Consider the following 22,259-nt stretch of genomic DNA (forward strand, 5'->3'; position numbering starts at 1 on the left):
ATAATTCACAAATAATACACACATAATAATTATAACAGTCAGAGGTGTGTGCCCTTGGGATTTGGACCTGCGGACATTGGTCTCGGCAGTCCGTTCCACAACCAACTAGGCTACTGTTGCTATTACAAAGTTTAGAATGTTTAAATCGCTCTCCTGTAAAGCTATGTTGTTGCACATGTATACATAGGACCTGTCAATTTATATAAAACATTACTAATCTTAAACTATGTATTAAAGATGTGGCTTGTATGATCTGTTCTTTCTGTCAAACATTAAATTCTCATTTATAATTTGTTGTATTTACTTAGTGCGTGTAAAACAGACATGTATTTAGGAGTTATTCATGTGTGCATTTATAAAACATAATCATATAGTATGTATGCATGTTCTATGTAGAAGTTACATTGAAAGTGACTGCCTAGGTGGCATAGTTGTACTACATGCATGGTATGGAAACGCTCTGAGAGGCTCGAATTCTATAACGGGCAAAGTTATACTTAGGTTTCACTGTTCAGTATCAGCCTGGAATCTGGAATTTGAGCTCGATATGGCGATAGGCTTGCCTGATCACATCATGGGACGGAACACACCTGGTGGGAAGGGGGTGCCTTGGTCGCGTCTCTGCATACCCTTTCGGGGATAAATGCGTGATGTGTGTGCGTAAAAGTGACAGATTTTTTTGGCTGCAATAAGCATTGGTCCTTTATATATGATCTAATCTTTCCAAGTTTTTTTTATATGTGCAAAGCAAAGTGATATCCCACTGCACCTGATGGTAAGTGGAGTGGGGTCCAATAGAATGTCGACTGACGAGAGATGATTACCCCTTTGGCAGTCAACACAATTATGCCTCTTGGAACTGGTTATACACACGCTGATCCTAGAACGTTACACTTACGTGGGCCACTATGGTGGGTTTTAACACCTTGTGTATGGCGGTTGGGCGGAAATAAAATATATTTTACCAGGAGAAAAAAACTGTTACCTTATGGGATAAGTAAAAGCTTGTCACCATGCTGAACACAAATATTTTTATATTGCCAAGCAGCAGTGTGTAGTCACTGTTATGTTCCAGTTTAAAGGACTTTGTAGCCAGTGTAACTACTGGATATAAGACTTAACATCTCATGTCTCAGATGAGCGCAGTGGAATACCAAACAATACTTTGTAATTCAAGGTGTTGGTGTTTGTACTGTTTATGGGTAGTATCGCTTACCATCAGGCGAACGGCAAGCTCGTCTCGTCATTCAAAGAAATGAAAAAATTTAATGAGGTGGTCAGCAACCCCCTAATGCACTTCCAAGTACGTAGCCACCGATCCATTTATATAGTCTTTCGCAACAAGTTCGCTGCACGACTTTCAATAATAAGATTGATAGTAATTGAATTACCTTACGTGCTGTAGGTGCAAAGTATTATATCATACATCTATTTATACGTCTCGGTATGTACTCAGGCTTGTTTGTGGGGTGAATAATTAATAAAAATTTAGACATGTTGTGGCTAGGGACGGGCAGCTATCCCTTCCTAGTGATTCTAAAAAGTTGAGAAATGTAAAGCAACCGAAGTCCTAAGTCTTTGACTTGCTTGATCGATCATTCTCGTACTTCGAAACTTGAATGAATTCACCAATTCCATTCCTAATATTCCGTACGCTCAATTATGCTCTGCTCTTGATTGTTAAAGCGGGAGAAAGGGAGTGGGGAAGGAACATGTGCTCTCGACTTTACCTACAATTCATACTTTTCTCATTCTCCATATCAACTTGCCCCCCTGGACCATCGGCTGGCGACGCTCTTGCGTTATGGTCTAACAAATTAAATGATTTTTTTTCCGTGCGCTGCGTAAAATAGTCCACTGGTTGCTTCTCTGTCTATCTATATCTATAAATATTATAAAACAAATTTCCCTTTTCTGTCTGTATGTTATTGATTATCTCAAAATTTACTGAACGGATTTTTATGAAATTTGTAATGGAGATAGTTTAAGACCCTGGGAAGGTCATAAGGCAACCTTCTATTCCGGAAAACTCCATCGCGGGCGAAGCCGCGAGTAATAGCTAGTTTAGAGATAAAAGGCGTGAATGTAAAAACAAAACTTACCTGTCAACTGTGATCTAACTTTGTTCTAAGAGTTCATCAAAGAAACAATTTTACGATGCTATAAAACATGTTGATAACAAACATGATCAAAACAATGAACGGAGTGAGGTGTGTTAAAGAGCAAGCAAATAGAACAGGGGGTTTTAAAAGAAAATCTGATAAATACGAGTCAAGTTTCTATGAGGGTTCCGTATCATCACTACATAGTATAAAACAAAGACGCTTTCTCTGTCCCTACGTGTGCTTAAATCTTTAAAACTACGCAACGGATTTTGATGCGGTCTTCTTTAATAGATAGAGTGATTCAAGAGGAAGGTTTATATGTATAATAACATCCATTAAATAGTGGAGAAATACTGTTATTTTGTTATGTTATACCTGTGCGAAGTCAGAGCGGGCCGCTATGTTTTTATATACAACGTTCACAGTTTTTCTATAGTGTATTTAATATCAGCATTGCACCCGTGCGAAGCCGGGGCGGTCGCTAGTCTATTATATAAAGCTAGTGTTTGTTTGTTTGAACGCGCTAATCTCAGGAACTATTGGGTTGAAAAATTCTTTTAGTGTTGGATAGCCCACTTATCACACACATGCATCACGCATTTATCCCCGAAGGGGTATGCAGAGGCGCAACTAGGAAACCCACTATTCGCTAAGTGTGTTCCGTCCTATAATGTAATAGGGGGCGAGCCTATCGCCATATCGGGCACAAATTCCAGTCTCTAGGCTGATACTGAGCAGAAAAACCGAAATATCACTTTGCCCAACCCGGAATTCGAACCCAGGACCTCAGACCGCTGCCGTACCGCGCATGCAGTACAACTACGCCACCGAAGCAGTCACAGTCATCCCATTTATCGAAGAACGATATAGGCTATATAACATCACGCTATGACTAATAGGAGCGGAGCATCAATAAAAAATGATGCAAAATTAGGGATAATTTATTCCTTTTGAGAGCTTACGCTGCGTGCGATGCGTAAACTGTCAAAATTATGCATGCATGACGGAATTGTTCTTCTTTAAAGGTCCAAAAAAAATTATTATGAAACAAAGTCCCTCGCTGCATGTGTCTGTGTAAACGCGTTAAACTCAAAATCTACCCAACGGATTTTAATGAAATTTGGTATGGAGATAGTTTGAGACCCTGGGAAGGACATGGGCTACTTTCTATACCGCAAAAACGTTGTTACGCGGCCGGAGCTGCGAGCAAAAGCTAGTTATGAATAAGAGTAAGAAGTAAGTTTCATGCGTGCAATCAATCCACTCGGGATACAGTATATCCGGTGGCAACCCACGTGATATTAAAATTGCCATAATTATACGAGTCCCAACACTTTAAAGTGATGATGTGTCTAGGAATTTATTAAGTGATTACTCATTGTGTTCAGACGTTGCTTTGATACTCGCCCCGGGGCCAATTCCCATGTTACAAGATATTTTGTCAGTTCGTAACAAACACGTGGCGCGCTCCATCGCGTTTATATTAATTGAAATTGCCATACCAAACCCTTCAAACGGATGGCGAACCTTTAATGGTTAACGTGCCATGATTAATAAAAAAAAAAGACTTGTAATGTTTCATCCAATGCCGGTTTACCTATCCGAGTGCCCCTTTTTACATCCGGTTCCAATAGGCTGGCATAATAGGGATTATTTCTTTTATAACTTTCATAAAATATGTATGTCGTATAAATTCTAAAACAGAAGAAATCATCGAAATCGGATGAAAAATCTACAAGTTATAAGCCATTGAAATTTGGTAGGAGAGGTGAGCGTCAAGACACAGAAAAGGGACGAAATTCTTGCATGTGACGTCAGCGGGCATTACGCTGCGTGCGAAAGAAAGAGATGGAACGTTTTCCCCACTCCATGCCCACTCCTGCACGTAGCAATATTTGAGATTTGAATTACTACCTAATTTCTTATAGTATTTGAATTCTGTTTTCACAGAAGGATTCCTTTTTTCTACTAATTGCTGTTACATGTTAAAAAATGCAATAAATCCAACATAATCAAATACCTTTTTGTGTCGTCTGTCGAGGGGTAATCATCTCTCGTCAGTCGACATTCTACTGGACTTCACTCCACTTACCATCAGGGGCAGTGGAGTCACTGCCGTGCCCGAACAAAAAATGTGGCAACTCATTTTTATGTATATAGATTCAATTAATAATATTTCCAATAATTACATTTTAATATATATTTTAAAATATTAGTGTAGATCTCATCTTATTGTCGATGTGTTTATTGACACAGAGGTGCAATCATTAGGGCACTTACTGTATATCCTTTTTCGCGGGGAAAGAACGCTATATTGCTATCAGCACTTAGAGGGTGAGTGGAACGGTTGTGTTCGTTTCGCCGGTCTTACGGCCCAATGACACTCGGGAGTATAGCATCAGAGCGAGTAATAGACCGAGTCCCTAAACCCACCACACCGGTATACCAACCAAAACCCGCAGTGGTCTTCTTCAGCGCTTGTTAGCGAGTCCCTACGCGTTACCGCATTGCGTCACCTCTGTAATTGAAGGGGCTAAGATGCCCCTATACGCTTAAAGATGCCTTTCGCGTCTTCGATATTGGTAAACTGAATACCCGCATTGTCGTCCATCTCAGAGTTGCTGTAGTCAAGCGAGCAGTCACTGCTTGCCTTTCAACTCAAAGCCCCAGTTAGTCGCCTCTTACAAGCAGGGGATATCGTGGCGGAATTTTCTAGATGCCTCCAATCCACAGGACACACTTACTTTACAGCCTTGGTATTCCATCCCATGATGTGACAAGAGAGCCTCCTTAGTTCATTATCTGTCTCCCGTTTTGCTATGGAGGGAAGTGGACTATTGATGTTTCCAACTCCTCCCTATCTTTCTGTTTGATTAATTTCGTTGCGGGATAATGACAGATTAGTTTTTCCTGAGACTCGCCGAGCTTCACTGCTCGGTGTCTAAATGCGTGCCACTGAGACTGGCTTACAGGAGCTGTAGTGGTGGGTCTGAGGGTGGGAAAGTCTCCAAAGAGGCGAGCCTATCTTTACGGCATATATTCTAGATTCAGGGCTGAAACTGAAAAAAATCGGTAATCACTTTGCCCTAACCAGGAATCGAAACGAGACTTCAAAGCAGAAGTTCCCCGCACGCATTGAAGCATCGATGAAACCCTTTTAATTATGACAATTATAATTGATACTCCAAAACTACAACACCCTGTACATAAGTCTAATAGTCCAAGGAATCATTCGTATTAACAATTTGATAAACAAATTAGTGTGTTGCGAGCTGACGGTTTTCACACATATCGATTTGAATAGCCCGTAATGCAATTATTGGGGTCACGGAGTGATTCACGACTTGGAACAGAGGTAGGCAGAGGAGTTAGTAAGATAGGACATACTATAGCGTGATGGGGTTTTCATTATACTTAAATGATTTGAAATGAAATAATTTATTTGAACCATTGACGTAAATTCTATAGACAGGAACGTATAAAGGATTTGTTCAACATCTGAACTAAAATGGCAACCAAAAAGGGACTGTTATAACCTATTTATTCACTTGAACAACAAATAATTTTACTTATTTGAATAATAATTTTTATTTACATACAGGGCTGCACTGAGATTCGCGTTTTAAAATTTAAAATTTCCATACAAGTGCATAATTTTCTCAGTACGTAAGTGTAAACAAAATAAAATATTTTTTTTACAAAGAAAATCTTCAACTTTGTTGTGGCAGTCCAAACCGCCTTCAGAGAGTTTACTGGTCCTCGCCGGTGAGGATAAATACGCCATTTTTCTCCTGCCCCAGTAAAAATCCATGTTATGGATGCTATTCTTGAACCTGGCGAGCAAGAATGGTTGTCGGACTCGCTGGCCTTCCGACTCAAAGGGAATTTGATGCCGTCTGGGTTGGAACCCTACCAATTATGCCGTCATACCGACTAAAACCCGCGGTGACCTGCTTCTGCGCACGTAAAAGGATTCTGGAGGGTAGAGAGTGCTTCCAAATTCGCCGGAACCGTCTCAGCACAATGCCTCTACGCATCTCTTCTTTATTGAGAGGGATTAGGCCTTAGTCCACCACGCTGTAGTGCGGAGTGGTAGACTTCACATACCCTCATAATACCTGTAGAGAATTTCTCAACTATGCAGATTTCCTCACGATGATTTCCTTCACCGTTAAAGCAAGCGACAATTCACAAATAATACACACATAATTATTAGAAAAATTCTGAGGTGTGTGCCTTCTGGATTTGAATCTTTGGACATTTAGGCAATCCGTTTTACACCTAAGTAGGCCAGCGAAGGTTGGAAAAAAAAATATTGTCTTCTAAATAAACCAAATGAAACCAAGATTCTTCTGGTGGTTGGTCTCTCATATGTGAGAGTCCGCTGGGTAGGTACACTGCAATGTCTATTTCTGTCAAGAAGCAATGTGTAGTCACTATTGTGTTCCGGTTTGAAAAACATTGTAGCCATTGTCACTACTGAACATAATAAGGCTTATTTCATGTCTCAAGATGGCGAGCGCAGTGAAATACCAAACAAGACTTTGTAATTTAAGGTGTTGGTGTTTCTACTGTTTATGGATCGTATCGCTTACCATCAGGCGAACAGTAAGCTCGTCTCGTCATTCAAAGCAATAAAAAATATATGTAAACACCACAGCTTCTCGATCAATCGCTGTACCACAGATCATTCTCTTATCAGCAACCTCCAACCTTATCAGGCATGCACGAACATATTTTAACCCAAATATATTTAACATGATTTTTATATTCGGCCGCCATTATTGAGAGTTTTATGATCTCATGGTGTCTGCCTCGGTGGCGTAGTTGTACTGCATGCGCGGTACGGCGGCGCTCAGGTCCTGGGTTCGAATCCCGGAGTATGAAATTTGTGCCCGATATGGCATTAGCACTGCACTGCGGCAATAGCCTAGTTGGGTGTGGAACGGGCTGCCGAGACGTATGTCCGCAGGTTCGAATCCCAAGGGCATACACCTCTGACTTTTCTAAAAAATCATGTGTGTATTCTTTGTGAAATTATCGTTCGCTTTAACGGTGAAGGAAAGATCGTGAGGAAACCTGCACATCTGAGAAGTTCTCTATAGGAATTTCGAAGGTGTGTGAAGTCTACCAATCCGCACTAGGCCAGCGTGGTGGACTTAGGCCCAATCCCTCTCAGTAGTAGAGGAGGCCCGTGCAGTGGGACAGTATATAATACAGGGCTGATATTATTATTATTATTATGGCATTAGGCTCGCGCCCTATCAGATCATGGGACGGAACACACTTGGCGAAAAGTGGGTGCCCTGGTTGCGCCTCCGCATAACCCTTCAGACATAAATGCGTCTGTTTGTATTTGTTGATACTGAGCAGAAAAACCCAAAATACCACTTTGTCCGACCCGGCATTCGAACCCAGAACCTCAGAGCGCTGTTATACCGCGCAGTACAACTACGCCACCGAGGCAGTCAACAAACATCCAAAAAAATTTGTATTCTATTACTCTTTTTCCCACACTCTTTTATTACTTTTATTTCAATATACACACCTGCTTGCTATATTTGTATAGGTTTCAGTGCTTCCATCGCGGCGTCGGTCGGACGATTTTTTTTGCTTGTAACTGGGTCGCAGTGGAGAAATCTTATTAGCGGTCTCGGAGGGCCGCGCGAAATTGATTATTGCTTCGTAGCGGTCGAGGTTCAAATTTGTATTATTTGTTTTTTATTGCTTTGAATGACGAGACGAGCTCGCCGTTCGCCTGATGGTAAGCGATAAGACCGCCCATACACAGTAGCAACACCATACAACACCTTGAATTACAAATTGTTTGATATTCCACTGCGCTCGCCATCCTGAGACATGAGATATTATCTTCTAGTCTTATTATGTCCAGCAGTTACACTGGCTACAATGTTCTTTCAACCGGAACACAACAGTGACTACATACTGCTTGACAGAAATAGACATTGCACTGTACCTACCCAGGCGGACTCTCACATATGAGAGACCTGCCGCCAGAAAAATTTGGGTTTTTGGTTTATTGTTAGAAGGCAATTTTTTTCCCAGCAGCCCTGGCCTAGTTAGGTGTAAAATGAACTGCCTAAATGTCCGCAAGTTCAAATCCAAAGGGCACCCTCGTGACTTTTCTAAAAAATATGTGTGTATGGAAATTATCGCTTGCTTTACTAACTATTTTTAATGTGTTTTGGTAGTAAACAGTACCTATATAATGAAATATTAAAAAAGTGAATATAGGAGCCATCGAAATCGTCTTTTGTTGAGTTAGGTGACCTTAGTTCTAGCTGGGACGGTTCCGAGCAGCTATCTTAGTGTAACAAGATACCCCGGGGCCGTCCCGTATGCGCCGAAAAAGGCCACTGCGGGTTTTGGTTGGTATGCCGGTGTAGGGCTTACAGGGTTTAGGGACTCGGTCCAATGCTCACTCGGATGATGTTATACTCCCGAGTGTCATTGGTCCGTAAGACCGGTGAAACCAACATAACCATTCCTCTGACCCTCCAAGTGGTGGTAGCGATAATGCGTATTTACCTGAGAAAAAAAAATGTGACCTTAGTTCTAACGGTGCGAATATTTGGTTCATATGTCCAATCTATAACTATGTTGTTTAATGCCTGCTTTAAATTATATGATACATTTATACAATAATAACACATTCAGTTTCCTTTATCTCTTATCATTGTCATTTCCTGTCAGTTTATCATGACACTACGGTATGATATATCGCTGTAAAGTAGGTTTTGCGTGCGGTTCTGGCTGTATTAAGATGCTCGCTCGAATAAACAGGCTTGAACGAATCACAATTATCGTTGCATATACCCATATGCAACGATTTCCAAAAAAAATAAATAAGCTTCTTACCGCCTTATTCATAGACGTTATTTATCTAAGGAGGGAACATTGTTGTGATAACAATTCTGTTTCTCAGCTTTGTTTGTCAGACAGCCAACTAGATTCAAGTTGTATCTCAATATTAGCCAATCACAACGGTCCTATGTCTACGCACTGCGAAGGCTGCCATGCCGTCAGCACTGAGAAACAGACTCGTTATCACAGCAATGCTCCGTCCTTAGATAAATAACGTCTACGAATAAGGGGGTAGGTCTTTTTGAAAATTTTACACTACCAAAATGTTTATTATTAAATTGTCTGTTTAATAGTGTTGGTAGCAAATTAATTTACACACACACAACATTACGCATTTATCCCGGAAGAGGTATGCGCAAGTCAAGTCTCAAGTACTTTCAGGTCCAAAAAAAAACAGAATGTCACAAATTCTGTGAAAATTTCAAACGGATATCTATAATGATATAAATACAAACCTTTTAAATGAATGAAAATGACAAAAAAGACACGTTTTATGCCTTTTTACTACTATATTATTATTATTATTTTAAATACGTAAATAGGTGATTTTTTGAAGTTCCATTGATCCTCTTTGCGTACGGAATCATTCAAATGTTTAAGTATATATGTTTTCTCTTTCTGTTACCTAATTCCATGTTATTTGTTACAGGATAATTTACCTTATTTATTCGATTTCCCTAAATTATCCCCACCCACTTCCAACCACATTCCAATTAATACATCTTCCACAATCATTCCAATAAAATCTTCCAAACTATGTAATACAATTGATATTTTATTTATCAATTTAATTAATTAAAGCACTCAATAATATTTCTCTAAATGCAATTTTTATCTACTTATAATTGAATTAATAATATAATCTTAATTAATTAAATGATATTTTATAAATAAATTGATTAAGCCAACTCATATTCTAAATATAAATTAATTGAACGAAATAAATCGGTGATAATAATAATAAATGTAATGTGAGAATTTAATTGTAAATTAAATTTATTCGCAATAATTATGGTGTAGTAATTTGAATATGGAATTTGTGATGTGCTGACGTCACGTTAAAATGAGTTCGTCCCCCGCTATAGAGCCCTCCTCCCCCTCCACGACCCCTTCGTCGCCAGCGTTGAGGGCGGAGTGCGCGCAGTTCCAAACGTCGACGCCAAACTATTCTTCTTTGGGGCGGGTGAGTACTGAAATTCCTCATCACCTTTGGTTTTTATAGGGTCATGGGAAAATGACGCCTCTGCACCTGATGGTAAGTAAAATATCGATTGGCAATGAATAGTTATGCTTCTATCGACACATTGCCGACCTGCATAATGCATACAAGCTGATCTTGGAGCGTGGCTAGTGGCTCACTAAGGTAGATTTTACATCTTGTGTACCGTGGTCTGAATGGATAAAAATATATACTACCACCAGTATCACGAATACCTTTAATGGGTTTTTTGGATTTGCTATACCAGACAGACCAACTGATGAAGGTTTCAGAAAGTCACTATAAAAGATGCTCTTAGAAGGTGGATGTGATCTTCTGGTGAGGCTAGTGTTGCCAACAATTCTTCGGTGAAATATAGTATTTTTCAAAATAAGGTATAAAAAATGTATAGCACAAATTAAAAAATTATATATTTGTTACTGATTTATTTCTATAAAAGCTCGGATACACGCTGTCTCATCATTTAAAAGTTAATACAGTGGAACGTTCATATATTTTATAAATGAAGAATTTATTTGTCAGCTATAGATGTTGAAAATATACTATTTTTGCGTACTGTATATCTCTTCAACAGTATATAGTACGCAGATCCTATATATAGTACAATACTATATTAGTACGGTTAGCGAACTTGGTGAGGCCTATGTGCATTGTGCAGTAATGGGCGTCCTGTGGGTTCTTAAGAACTGGGTTCGTTATTCTGGTTAGACAATTCAAAATAAGATGTCCTTCATAGCTCCAAAGCCGCAAATTTAAATATTTCCTCTTAATATTATTATATGGTCGCTATCCAAAAAGATTTAAAAATGCAACGACATTCGTACAATGTCAATAACACATAGATTGTGACTATTTATTGTTTTATATAATTAATCCGATTTTATTATTTGATAAGGTATATACGAAATTGTCATTTTAGTTTGTGTTTGATTTTCGTTTTGTTTAGTGCTATATTTATAATAAGTTTTCGTGTAACAGTTTTAGTTGCTGTACTGATAAAAGAGAATTACAGAATAAGATTTAGACTGCCGTTCCTTACACATTATTTTATCTTCATCTCATTTTTATCTGTAAGATATTGATTAGAGATAAGATTGTTATTTGTACGATTTTATGTGTTCGGTTGTGCAAGAAAGTATTACAGATTAAAAATTATAAAATAAATGCATAATCAATAAATAATTGCGATGATATGACAAGAAATAAAATAAATTACCAATAATCAATAAATGATTGTGACGAAAGAATTATAAATGAAATAAATTCTTCATAATCATTTATAATTGAATTGGTTTAGTGTTGTGTTTCCGAGTGTTTTAATATGAGTGTGTCAATTTGGGCTAAATTATGGAGTAGATTACTTCATTTGCTTATGTATTGGGATGTTACGGTGAGACATTTTTTTTTTCTATATTTCGATAGTCTAACGTGGAATAGAACGGACTATCGAGATAAAGGTACGCAGGTTTAAAATCCAAACTGTCTTCGAAATTACCTGTATATTTTTGACAATTATTGCTCTCTTTAACGGTTAATGAAAACATCATGAAGAAACTTACATTCAGTAATATAGGTAATTTGAAGTTTAAAGTCTGCCTGCATTTGCGTTGTGGACTAAGGCCTAAACCATGGCTTTTTAAAGTGGGAGATGCGATCCCTTAAGGAGGTGTAATGACATGTAAAGGGGAACGCGGTTTTGATGATTTCTATCTCTCGGGAACAGTGTCTATTTTTTTCAGAATAAAATGTACCCTATCTCCTTTTTTTGTACCCCTGACAACTGTAAATTAAAACTTTGTCTTGATCAGTTGAGTAATTGATACGTATAAGCGTAACAAATTTATTTATTTATTTATTTATTTATTTACAAATCATAGCACTTACATTATGTGGGTCACTACAACTGCGTTAAGATGCGCACTAAGTTTAGAACTTGTATCGCGTATCCTTTACAAACCAGTAACAATAATTAGATTTGTCAGACTCTAGTTCGAAATCTCAGTTACAAAAAAGAAAACAAATAACAATAAAAATAATGATAACTACAAAATTCTTTATAAAGAATGAACTACTAAACTAAAACAGCACGAATTTCCTATTTACTGTTAAAATCTAGAAAAATATAATAAAAAAATATATATTGAAATTAAACTAATTTTCCGGATTCTATCGCGATTTTTTGTTTTTTATTTTTCTCCCGACGTTTCGAAGACTTTGCAGCCTTCATGGTCACGGGGGGGACTGAGGTGTTGTTCATCCGTAAAGTCTATTACAATATCTACCTACATTTTACAATTATACAACTTTTTTAAAATTTTAGCTGTTGGTGGTCCGATCTACGCATATTCGCGTAAACATAAGAAATCATTATAAAAATATATATATTTAAGGTTTTTACATTTATTTATTAGAAAAATTTACATAGAACTAAAATAGTTATTATTACTTATGACAAAAACTTTAATAATTTACAAAAGAGAAAAATTTGAATCAAATTAACAAATAATCAAGAACACAAAAATATAGCTAGCGAAAAGATTGTGAACGTCCGTCCGATGCAACAATTAATGACAGCCAAAAATGTATCGGCGACGCAGTGGTCCGCGCGAGCTGGCCATTTTAAACCAAAGAGGATATAATCCGACGTTATAGTTGCAGCTAAGCCACGCCTTCCGGTCTTCTAGTAATATTTTGCAAATTATATAATATTAGTTAGGATACTTGGTGAGCCTTCTGGCTGCCTCTTCCTTTCAAAGAAGCGAGGGCAGAGTGGGGATTTCTATTTGCATCATAGGGTTTCGTGGAATAAAATACTTTGGGAACCCTTGATCTCAAGCCTCTTAGTACAAGTCTGTCCAGGGACTTTCCCGCCCTCACACCCACCACTACAACTCCTGTAAGCCAGGATCAGCAGTGACATTGTATGACACAACCAGTGCAGCTCGCCGAGTCTCAGGGAAAACTAATTCGTCATTATCCCGTAACCAAATTAATGAAATAGAAAGATAGGGTGGAGTTAGAAACATTAATTGTCCACTTCCATAGCAAAGCGGGAGACAAAATAATGAAACTTACTAACATTTTAACCTCAAGGATAGGGACGTTTACAGGTCTGTCCAGCAGTAAAATTCCATGTCTGCATATCCTGTGTTTACTGATGATTATAATGACGATCTCTTTGGTTACAGAAGCAGCATCATCCACCATTGAACGTGGTGCTGCCAGCGACGGCGCCTGCCACACCACCCATCTACGGTGCGTCATATTACTACCATCCCTTGCCTGGTACAGTGGTGTATGACTATTCACCGCAAGGTCATAGGTTTGAATCCCGGTTCGATTGATATTGGGTTTTTCTGCTCAGTATCAGTTCGGAGTCTGGAATTTTCGCCCGATATGGCGATAGCCTCGTGCCCTATCACATATGTAAGCATGACGTGAATCACGTGCACTTTTTACGTCTCTAACCCCCTTTGAGTGTGTGATTGACTTAGAATAAAAGAAAGATCTTCAGAAATGCGCGTAGCTCTTAGACCATCTAGAATGGATGAGCCATGTGCCCATTAACGCGAACTAGTTCTGTCGCTTTCAGTGGACTAGTACATTGAAAGTACCACGCAGTAGTGTATTTGATTATGTTTTATTTAGTTTATTATTCTTACGTACCAAAAAAATATGAAAAAATGTCTTCAGTGAAATCGGCATCAAAATTGGTTGAAAAATAAAGCAGTTATTCATGTTTAAAATATTGTTGTATTGTGGTGGGTTATCGCGCTGTCCTTTTCTCACTCACGCAGCGTTATGGCCGGTGGCACTGGGTGACGTCACATTTCACTATTACTGTAATTAGACAGCTTCCCTTTCCACCAAACTTGAAAGCTTTTTAACTTATTTATGATTGCAGGGATTTTAAAAATATTTTTTCACGATAGTTTAGTATGAAATACATTTTTGATAATGTATTTGAAATATATGTACCCTATTTTGCGGTTGTCATGAAACACGCGATCCCAATCTACATACCCCTATTTTCACAACAATTTTTTCTTGCTTGATCGTTTCCAGGCGAGCCAACTTTAACGCCGCCGCCGAGGTCCCCCGGAGCTCCCGTGGTCACGCCCGCATCCGGGGACTCTAGGGCGCACCCCCCCGACGGGACTTCGTCTGACAAGGTAAGGTTTATTGGTTCATTTTTATGGAAGGGATGCAGGCCATATTTCGAGAAATGGTATTATGAGATATTTTGATTTGGAAGGCAACCAATTTTAGGACTAGGGTCACCTATTTAAGAATAAGGACTAGTTGTTTTTATTGCCACCAGGGCGGCGCCACTTGATGGTGGAAGGTAGAAATTATATACCTTTTTTTAAATATGTAATTTTAACTTAATAGAGACCTTACATCATTAAGATTAGTCATTTTTAGTTTATTTTAGTATTAATGGCATCTGGAATAAAAAAACACTTATTGGTAATAGAATTAGAAGAGGTGTGTCAGACGATGAAATCCGGGTTAAGAGTGGAACGGCCTGTCCAATTTCCAAAGATGTTAAACCCAGGGGCACGCAAATTTGACTTTTCTGAAGTTGTGTGTATTCTTTGTGAATTATCGCTTGCTTTAACGGTGAAGGAGAACATTGTGAGGAAACCTGCATACCTGAGAAGTTCTGTATAGGAATTTTGAGGGTGTGTGAAGTCTGCCCGCACTACAGCGTGGTAGACTAAGGTCTAATCCCTCTCAGGAGAGAGGCCCGTGCAATGGGACAGAATATAATTCAGGGCTGATATTATGTGCGTCAGTGAACTACAATCATCTTAGTAGCGTATACAAGTGTTTACAAAAAAGTCTATTCATTCTTTAAATCAGCGTTGTACGAATCTGGCATTATGCACAGGCTCCTCCACTATAATGGTTTTTTTTTATTTTTATTAAGTTCGGAAAACTAGTCGTACAGAGTAAAATTAATCGTTCTCTTAATAAAACAATGACCTATTCCATAATTGTTAATTTGTGGGAATCGTCAAAAAACTCATTTCAGTTTGCGACCTTATTTTTTAAGTTGCTATAAAATTTAAATTGTTAAAGATAAGTGAAAAATGAAAGCTATAGCATGAAACGGAAAAGGAAAAATAAAAAGGTCGCAAATAGAAATTAGTTTTTGGACAACTCCCACAAATTTGGAATAGGTCGTTATTTTATTAAGAGAGCGTAATATGTAAAACAAAAAAAAATTAAAAATACATACAGTCGAATTGAGAACCTCCTTATTTAAAGTCGGTTAAAAAGTGACCAACCTTCTTCATCATATACTCTCCAGTCATCAGAGACAGCCGTCGGCGGCGTGTCGCGCACCACGAGCACGGCCCTGTCCCGCAAGGAGAGCTACAAGGCGCAGAGGCAGCACTACAGGCGGGAGAAGAAGCGCGTCGCGTCTGCCCTGCTGCACTCCATCGAGGATCCCTCCGTGGTGGTGCTCGCTGACTGGCTGAAGGTGCGTAGCTTGGGAGGGATGATTACGTAGGCCTGCTCCATCGAGGACCCTTCACTATGTGCATATGCTAAACTATGTTAAGAAAACAAGAACAATGTGTCTTCTCCTTAATAGAGACAATAAGAAAAGTGTTATTGAACATATTCTTAGGCATAGTCTAATTACAAGTTTAGGTTAAATTTAAATAAATTAAAGCGGCGAAATGTCCGCAGGTTCAAATCCCAAGAGCACTCACCTCTGACTTTTCTAAATATTATGTGTGTATTCTTTGTGAATTATCGCTTGCTTTAACGGTGAAGGAAAACATCGTGAAGAAACCTGCATACCTGAGAAGTTCTCTATAGGAATTTCGGGGGTGTATGAAGTTTACTAGTCCGCACTACAGCGTGGTGGACTAAGGACTAATCCCTCTCAGTAGTAGAGGAGGCCCGTGCTCAGCAGTGAGCAAGTATATAATACAGGGCTGATATTATTATTATTATTAAATAACTTATTAGTCTTAAGGCTAGATTGTTGTCAAAATGAGTTATTGCATACAATCGGTATATCATAGAATATAAAAACTATACAAATATAAAGAAACTTCTAGAAAATTTTTGTTTTCAAATTTACCAATTGGATCGTAGATGACTTCATAATTGTGCATAAAAGTAAAAACATCTGTCAGCTGAATATATAATGGAAATATTATGGCGAATAATACATTTGTTAATTCAGCTGGTGTGGGTTTCTTTGAAGATTATTCACAATGTGCTCACGTGAGGCGCGTTCCAGAATCGGATGAAGCCGCGAGAGAAACCTAGTTATTATCAGTCTTACTTATAAACTTGTTTTAGCGTTAAGTGGTGATTAAGAATTGCTTAAGTACTTAATGCTGGACATGTTAGCCGGCTAACATGACAGTTACATGACATTACGCGTGTCACGGGAATATAACCTTACTGTTCATTACATAATAAGGTTATTTTTCCGTGACACGCGTAATGTCATGTTAGCCGGCTAACATTCCAATCATTCCGATGGCAAATGGGTTAAATAGCTGTCAAAAACATCACCGGTTCCTAGTTTAAACCTTAAGAGGCAAGATGGCGGCTTGACTTACAGCTGATCGAATAAATTTGTGTTTTAACCAATGACTAAATATAAAGAGGACAGGCCTCAAAAGTTAGCTATATGAATAAGTTATATTTATGTTAGGGAAATCGACGCAGAATTGTCAATATATATGTCTATCTCTTTTACTCAAAGCTTATTTGGAACGCAACAAAAAAAGACAAAAATAATTGCTTTCTTCGCATATGGCACTATTTCGTTTACTTCAACACACTGGGACCGCCTTGCGGCAGAAACGCCATTTTATGCTGGCCAGTCGGCAAGTACATGTAGTGTCAGACGATGTAAACAAATCTTCATAAATATTGAATTTAAAGTAATATAATCATATTCTCAATTGTTCAGTGTGTTTATTAGTGTATTTGTTAAGTTTCGAAAATGACTCAGTGTTGTGTGAAAGGATGCAAATCGAATTCACGCAAGAAAGACCCCGAAATATATTTTCATAGGTTAGTAACTGTTTTTACCGAAAATTAGCAAATATCTTTGTATAATTACTTTTTGGATGTGTTTTTATCAATTAAAATGATATGTGGATCTGGTTTGTTAAGCTTTGAACCCTTTTAGGCGTGATTTATACACATTAAAATCATTATGTTTGTTTACACACGAGCTTAGGGATGGGTGGGTGGATTTGTTTAGAAATTATTGATATCGATATTTTAACAGACGCCCGTTTATCAGTTACGGTTTTTGTCTTTGAAAGAATGTTAGAGCACACATCAATATTGTATTATTCAGAACGACAAACTAAGTGAAATTAGAATATTTTTTAAGATAACCAAAAAATTTAAAAACCAAGGCAAAATGAATTGAGAATATTGAGCGACGTGATTGGAATCCTACACCAAATACATATTTCTTTACATTTTGAGAAGATATGCATAAACCACACGTTTAATTAACGCGAGTAAAGATAACTGTTTTCCAACAATATTCCCGATAAGTAAAATAGTAATGATTATTATACTTCACCTAATAGTAATATTACTTTAATATATTGCTATGAATAAAATTAGAATTGTTACATAAAAGAATAGATAAACATAAAAGAAACAACATAAAGATGAAATGTAAGATATATTTTTACAATTGGCGGTCTTATGTTTCGAGCAACCTTTGCATGCACGGAAATAGATACATAATCATATTGTTGTTATTGCAAATAATTATTATAATTGATTATCTTAACCACCATTTTTACGGTCATTGATTTTAGTTTGCTGAACCATAGTTATGTTTCTCGATCAAAGAGCATAATAATAAAATAAAATAAAACCAACCAAATAATTGCTGCCTACGCTATCTTATTCCATTTATCATGTATTAAATAAATATCTTAATCTGTAACTTAAATTTTTAGCAAGGAATAGTGCAACATACAAATATAGATTAAACACAACTGGATGTTTGTCACAACAGGTACTGCTTTGTTTAACAATTGTTACGTATAAATCAGTTTCAGTTTGTTTGTTTACATTATGGTTTGTTATATTTATATTATGGTAGTTCCTAACCCCTTTCGTATTTGATCTTTTTGGGGCTTGTTTGTCTCTCTTAATTCTTCGATGTCGATACAAAATTTTCGGTACTGGCATATCACTATTGTAAGGGGCGGAGTCGGCGCCATTTTATGTATTAAATGTGCCGCATGTCACGTGACCATATCACCCATCCTCTATACTTCTTTTATCATTGGTTTTAACAGAGCATAGCTTGCGTATTTTTTATATGTAAGACTGTATATATACAATGGAAACCGGTTATAGCAACTCCGGTTATAGCGAAGCATCGGTTATAACGATTAAATAGTAAAGTCTCTTTAAATAAATGCATATAAAAAAGTGTATCGTTTATAATGAGTACTGGATATAGCGTCAAGATTCGATGATCCCGTCGATGTCGTAATAACCGGTTTTCACTGTATTAATAAGAAATGTGGTCAGATTAAATTTTCCTTGCCAATATTAAAAATGTTTTTTTTTAAACACCTTGTATAAACTATTTTAACGAACACCCTGTGATCTCAGGTTCGAGGCTCGCTGAAGTCATGGACTAAGCTCTGGTGCGTGCTCAAGCCCGGTCTGCTGCTGCTCTATAAGAGTCCTAAAGCGAAGGTGAGAAAGTTTACATTGATTTGGCAAATTTTTAGTAAGAAGTTATGTTCTAGAATGTTAGTGTGTCTGGCCAGTATTTCAAACATTGGATATTTTTGCCACCGAGCAGGAGTGTGTAAGGTTTGAGGATAATTGCCATTGTGACCTTATATCTCGGGGTGGCGAGCGCAGTGACATGAGATGTTAAGTCTTATTATGTCCAGTAGTTACACTGGATACAATGTCCTTCAAACTGGAAAACAACAGTGACTACACACTGCTTGACAGGAATAGACATTGCGGTGGTACCTACCCAGGACTCTCACATATGAGAGACCCACCACTAGTAGGGTATATGGACCACAAATTCCAGACGCCGGGCTGATATTGAGCAGAAAAACCTAAATATCACTGCCCGACTCCATATTCGAACCCAGGACCTCAGAGCGCTGCCGTACCGCGCATGCAGTACAACTACGCCACCGAGGCAGTAAAAAAAACACTTGATTATAATAGCCTAGAATTTTAAAGGTGTGTGAAGTTTACTAATCCGCACTAGGCCAGCGTGGTGGACTAAGGCCTAATCCCTCCCAGTAGTAGAGGAGGCCCGTGCAGTGGGACAGTATACAGGGTCATTTTGATATTCCGTTACTAAATGAAACCACATACTCGTCTACACCTTTGCTGACATTGTGCCAAAAATCATTCATGAGTAACGTATATTTTCACCAAAAATTCTGGTTTTAGTTTTCAGATTCTTTGATCATTTTGTAGTTTAGTGCGAATATGGCGTGCGTGTGTGTATTTCTGACTGAAACTATGATGTTGCGACGAATTCTCTTAGAGTAGTAGTAGTGGCATTAGAGCGCGTAAAATTAAAATTACTTTTTATTAATATTTATTTTGTTCGAAACTTACACGTTTTTTATTTTACATTTACGTCTCAGGTAACTTATTGTAAAGTGTTATTTCCAAGTAGATAACTAGTTTCATTTAGTAACGCGATGTCAAAATGACCCTGTATAATACAGTTCTGATTTTATTATGGTCATAATTTTTTTTTGTATTTTTATATGCATGTTTTTTTTAAATGTATATGTAAGAATGTAAAGAAAATACCTTTAAAATAAAAAGAATATTATTATTATGTTGTATCTTTCCTTCGGGAAATGACGGCATAAAGGCCAGTCCTTTTGGAAAGCTTGCGTGGATCCAACACGTAGAGGCCCCTTTAAGATACATTACTCTAGTTGGGGTTTATACACCTTGCGAGTACTCTCTCTGTCTGTACTTATGGAGGAAATACAGCCAAAGACAGCGCTTGCAAGGTGCAGGGACTATTGCAGAATAGATGGAAATTATACTGGGTCTATGGATGGGATCTAGCTGGACTGGTTGCTGGGCTATTGATTGAGACAACGGGACGCCTGCCAAGTAAAATGTCTCAATCTTATGTATTTAAGGCAGACGGTGACTTGCCCCCCACTAGATGGGCATCCCATAAGTGGCATTATTATTATTATTATAATATCAATGTATCACATTGCAGAGTAGCCACTGGGTAGGCACTGTGCTGCTGACGTCGTGCCAAGTGATCGAGCGGCCGAGCAAGAAGGACGGGTTTTGCTTCAAGCTGTACCACCCGCTCGAGCAGAGCATCTGGGCGCCGCGGGGGCCGCACAACGAGACCATAGGTGAGCGGACGCGCGGGGGGGAGGGAGCTGTTAGAATATTTGGGCACGGATGATATTGACAGTGACGGGGGTAAGAGAGTATCTTTATTAGACGGAGGGTCTGCAGAGGTGACGGGTGATGACACTGGGGCTGGCATGAGCGCCAGTGAGTGTATTAAGGCCTAAACCTTTTCAGTGGAGGAGGCCCTTTTATCAGCGGAATGTTTGCCGGCAAACATGACAGCTACATGCCTTTTTTTGTTATTTATTATTTAACAAAACGCATAACAACATAATCATTGTAAATAATACTTAAGCACTAAATTACATTAAGCCTAGATTGTATTCCTTAAACCTATGCCCTAATTGAAATTATACTATGAAAACGACTGTACAAATAAGAATTAACAATATAAACATCTGCTTATACTTAATTGAGTTATGTAGACATAAATTGTATGGAAACCTACAAACTACTTTATTTTCGAATATTATTTAAAACAGGCCCGGCCTGCTGTTCATTATGTCAATGGTACCATGTATAACATAAAGTTCATTATATAATCTACTCAGCCTGATAATGGGGTTATAATAGGACGTATTATTTAAGAACATATTACGCGTCTTACGGAAAAATAACCTTATTGTGTAGTAACTAATAAGGTTATATTCCCGTGACACGCGTAATGTCATGTAGCTGTCATGTTTGCCGGCAAACATTCCGCTGGTTAATGGCTTATGTAGCAGTGGGACATGGATGCTATTATCAAACAGAACGGATGATTGGTCATGAGCTGTTTAAGAATTTTAAGGATTAAGTTGAGCAATGAAGTTAGTCATGAGTGGCAAGCTTGAAGTTAGTCACGTAGCTACTGTGCACACGCGTGTGACCACAAAGAGTGTATGCGTCGTAATTGATTTCATACTGTATAATTATATACTATTATTAGATTATTAGATGTTTGTGGTAGGATAGCGACACACAACATCACGCATTTTATCCCCGAAGGGGTATGCAGAGGCGCAACCATGGCACCCACTTTTCGCCAAGTCCGTCCCATGATGTGATAGGGGGCGAGCCTATCGCCATATCGGGCACAAATTCCAGACTCCGGGCTGATACTGAGCAGAAAAACCCAAATATCACTTTGCCCGACCTGGGATTCGAACCCAGGACCTCAGAGCGCTGCCGTACCGTGCATGCAGTACAACTACGCAACTGAGGCAGTGGTAGGATAGCGACATAAGGTGTTAAAACCCGCCGTAGTGGCTCACGTAAGTGTCGCGTTCCGGGATCAGCCTGTGTATATCCTCTACCAACAGGCATTGTGTTGACTGTCGAGAGGCATTTCTCATCAGTCGATATTCTATTCGACCCCACTCCTTACCATCTGTGGGGTGAATTTGACGTCATTAAAAAAAAAACAGAGACATTATAAATATCATTGATTTGACAGGCGCAGTAGTTCAACCGCTGCCCACCGCTCATCTGATATTCCGCGCGCCGTCTCAAGCCGCAGGACATTGTTGGCTCGACGGGCTGGAACTAGCTTTAAAATGCAGCAATGCTATGCTCAGGTGAGGAATATTCTTCCATACTACGGTTACTGATAAGTATTTTTTTTTGTGGGTATCGGACCCCGCTTTAACGGTGAAGGAAAACATCGTGAGGAAACC

General features: G+C 38.4%; 1 protein-coding gene across 2 annotated transcripts in view; it reads left to right on the forward strand.

Moving 5' to 3' along the window:
- LOC115452600 (oxysterol-binding protein-related protein 8) overlaps nucleotides 1-22,259 on the forward strand; it is a 70,184-nt gene that overhangs the window by 1,290 nt on the left and 46,635 nt on the right. Inside the window, exons 2-8 of one of the 2 annotated variants that reach the window (XM_037436357.1) lie at nucleotides 9,640-10,173; nucleotides 13,398-13,464; nucleotides 14,275-14,381; nucleotides 15,527-15,700; nucleotides 18,844-18,930; nucleotides 20,459-20,603; nucleotides 22,040-22,160. In XM_037436357.1, the coding sequence (XP_037292254.1) occupies nucleotides 10,054-10,173; nucleotides 13,398-13,464; nucleotides 14,275-14,381; nucleotides 15,527-15,700; nucleotides 18,844-18,930; nucleotides 20,459-20,603; nucleotides 22,040-22,160 (821 nt within the window). In that variant the 5' untranslated portion in view covers nucleotides 9,640-10,053. Of the gene's footprint in view, nucleotides 1-9,639; nucleotides 10,174-11,389; nucleotides 11,600-13,397; nucleotides 13,465-14,274; nucleotides 14,382-15,526; nucleotides 15,701-18,843; nucleotides 18,931-20,458; nucleotides 20,604-22,039; nucleotides 22,161-22,259 lie in introns of those variants that run through there. The other variant, XM_037436359.1, reaches the window with a different exon arrangement.

This window comes from Manduca sexta, chromosome 1, assembly GCF_014839805.1.
Source record: "Manduca sexta isolate Smith_Timp_Sample1 chromosome 1, JHU_Msex_v1.0, whole genome shotgun sequence".
NCBI classification, from domain to species: Eukaryota; Metazoa; Arthropoda; class Insecta; order Lepidoptera; family Sphingidae; genus Manduca; species Manduca sexta.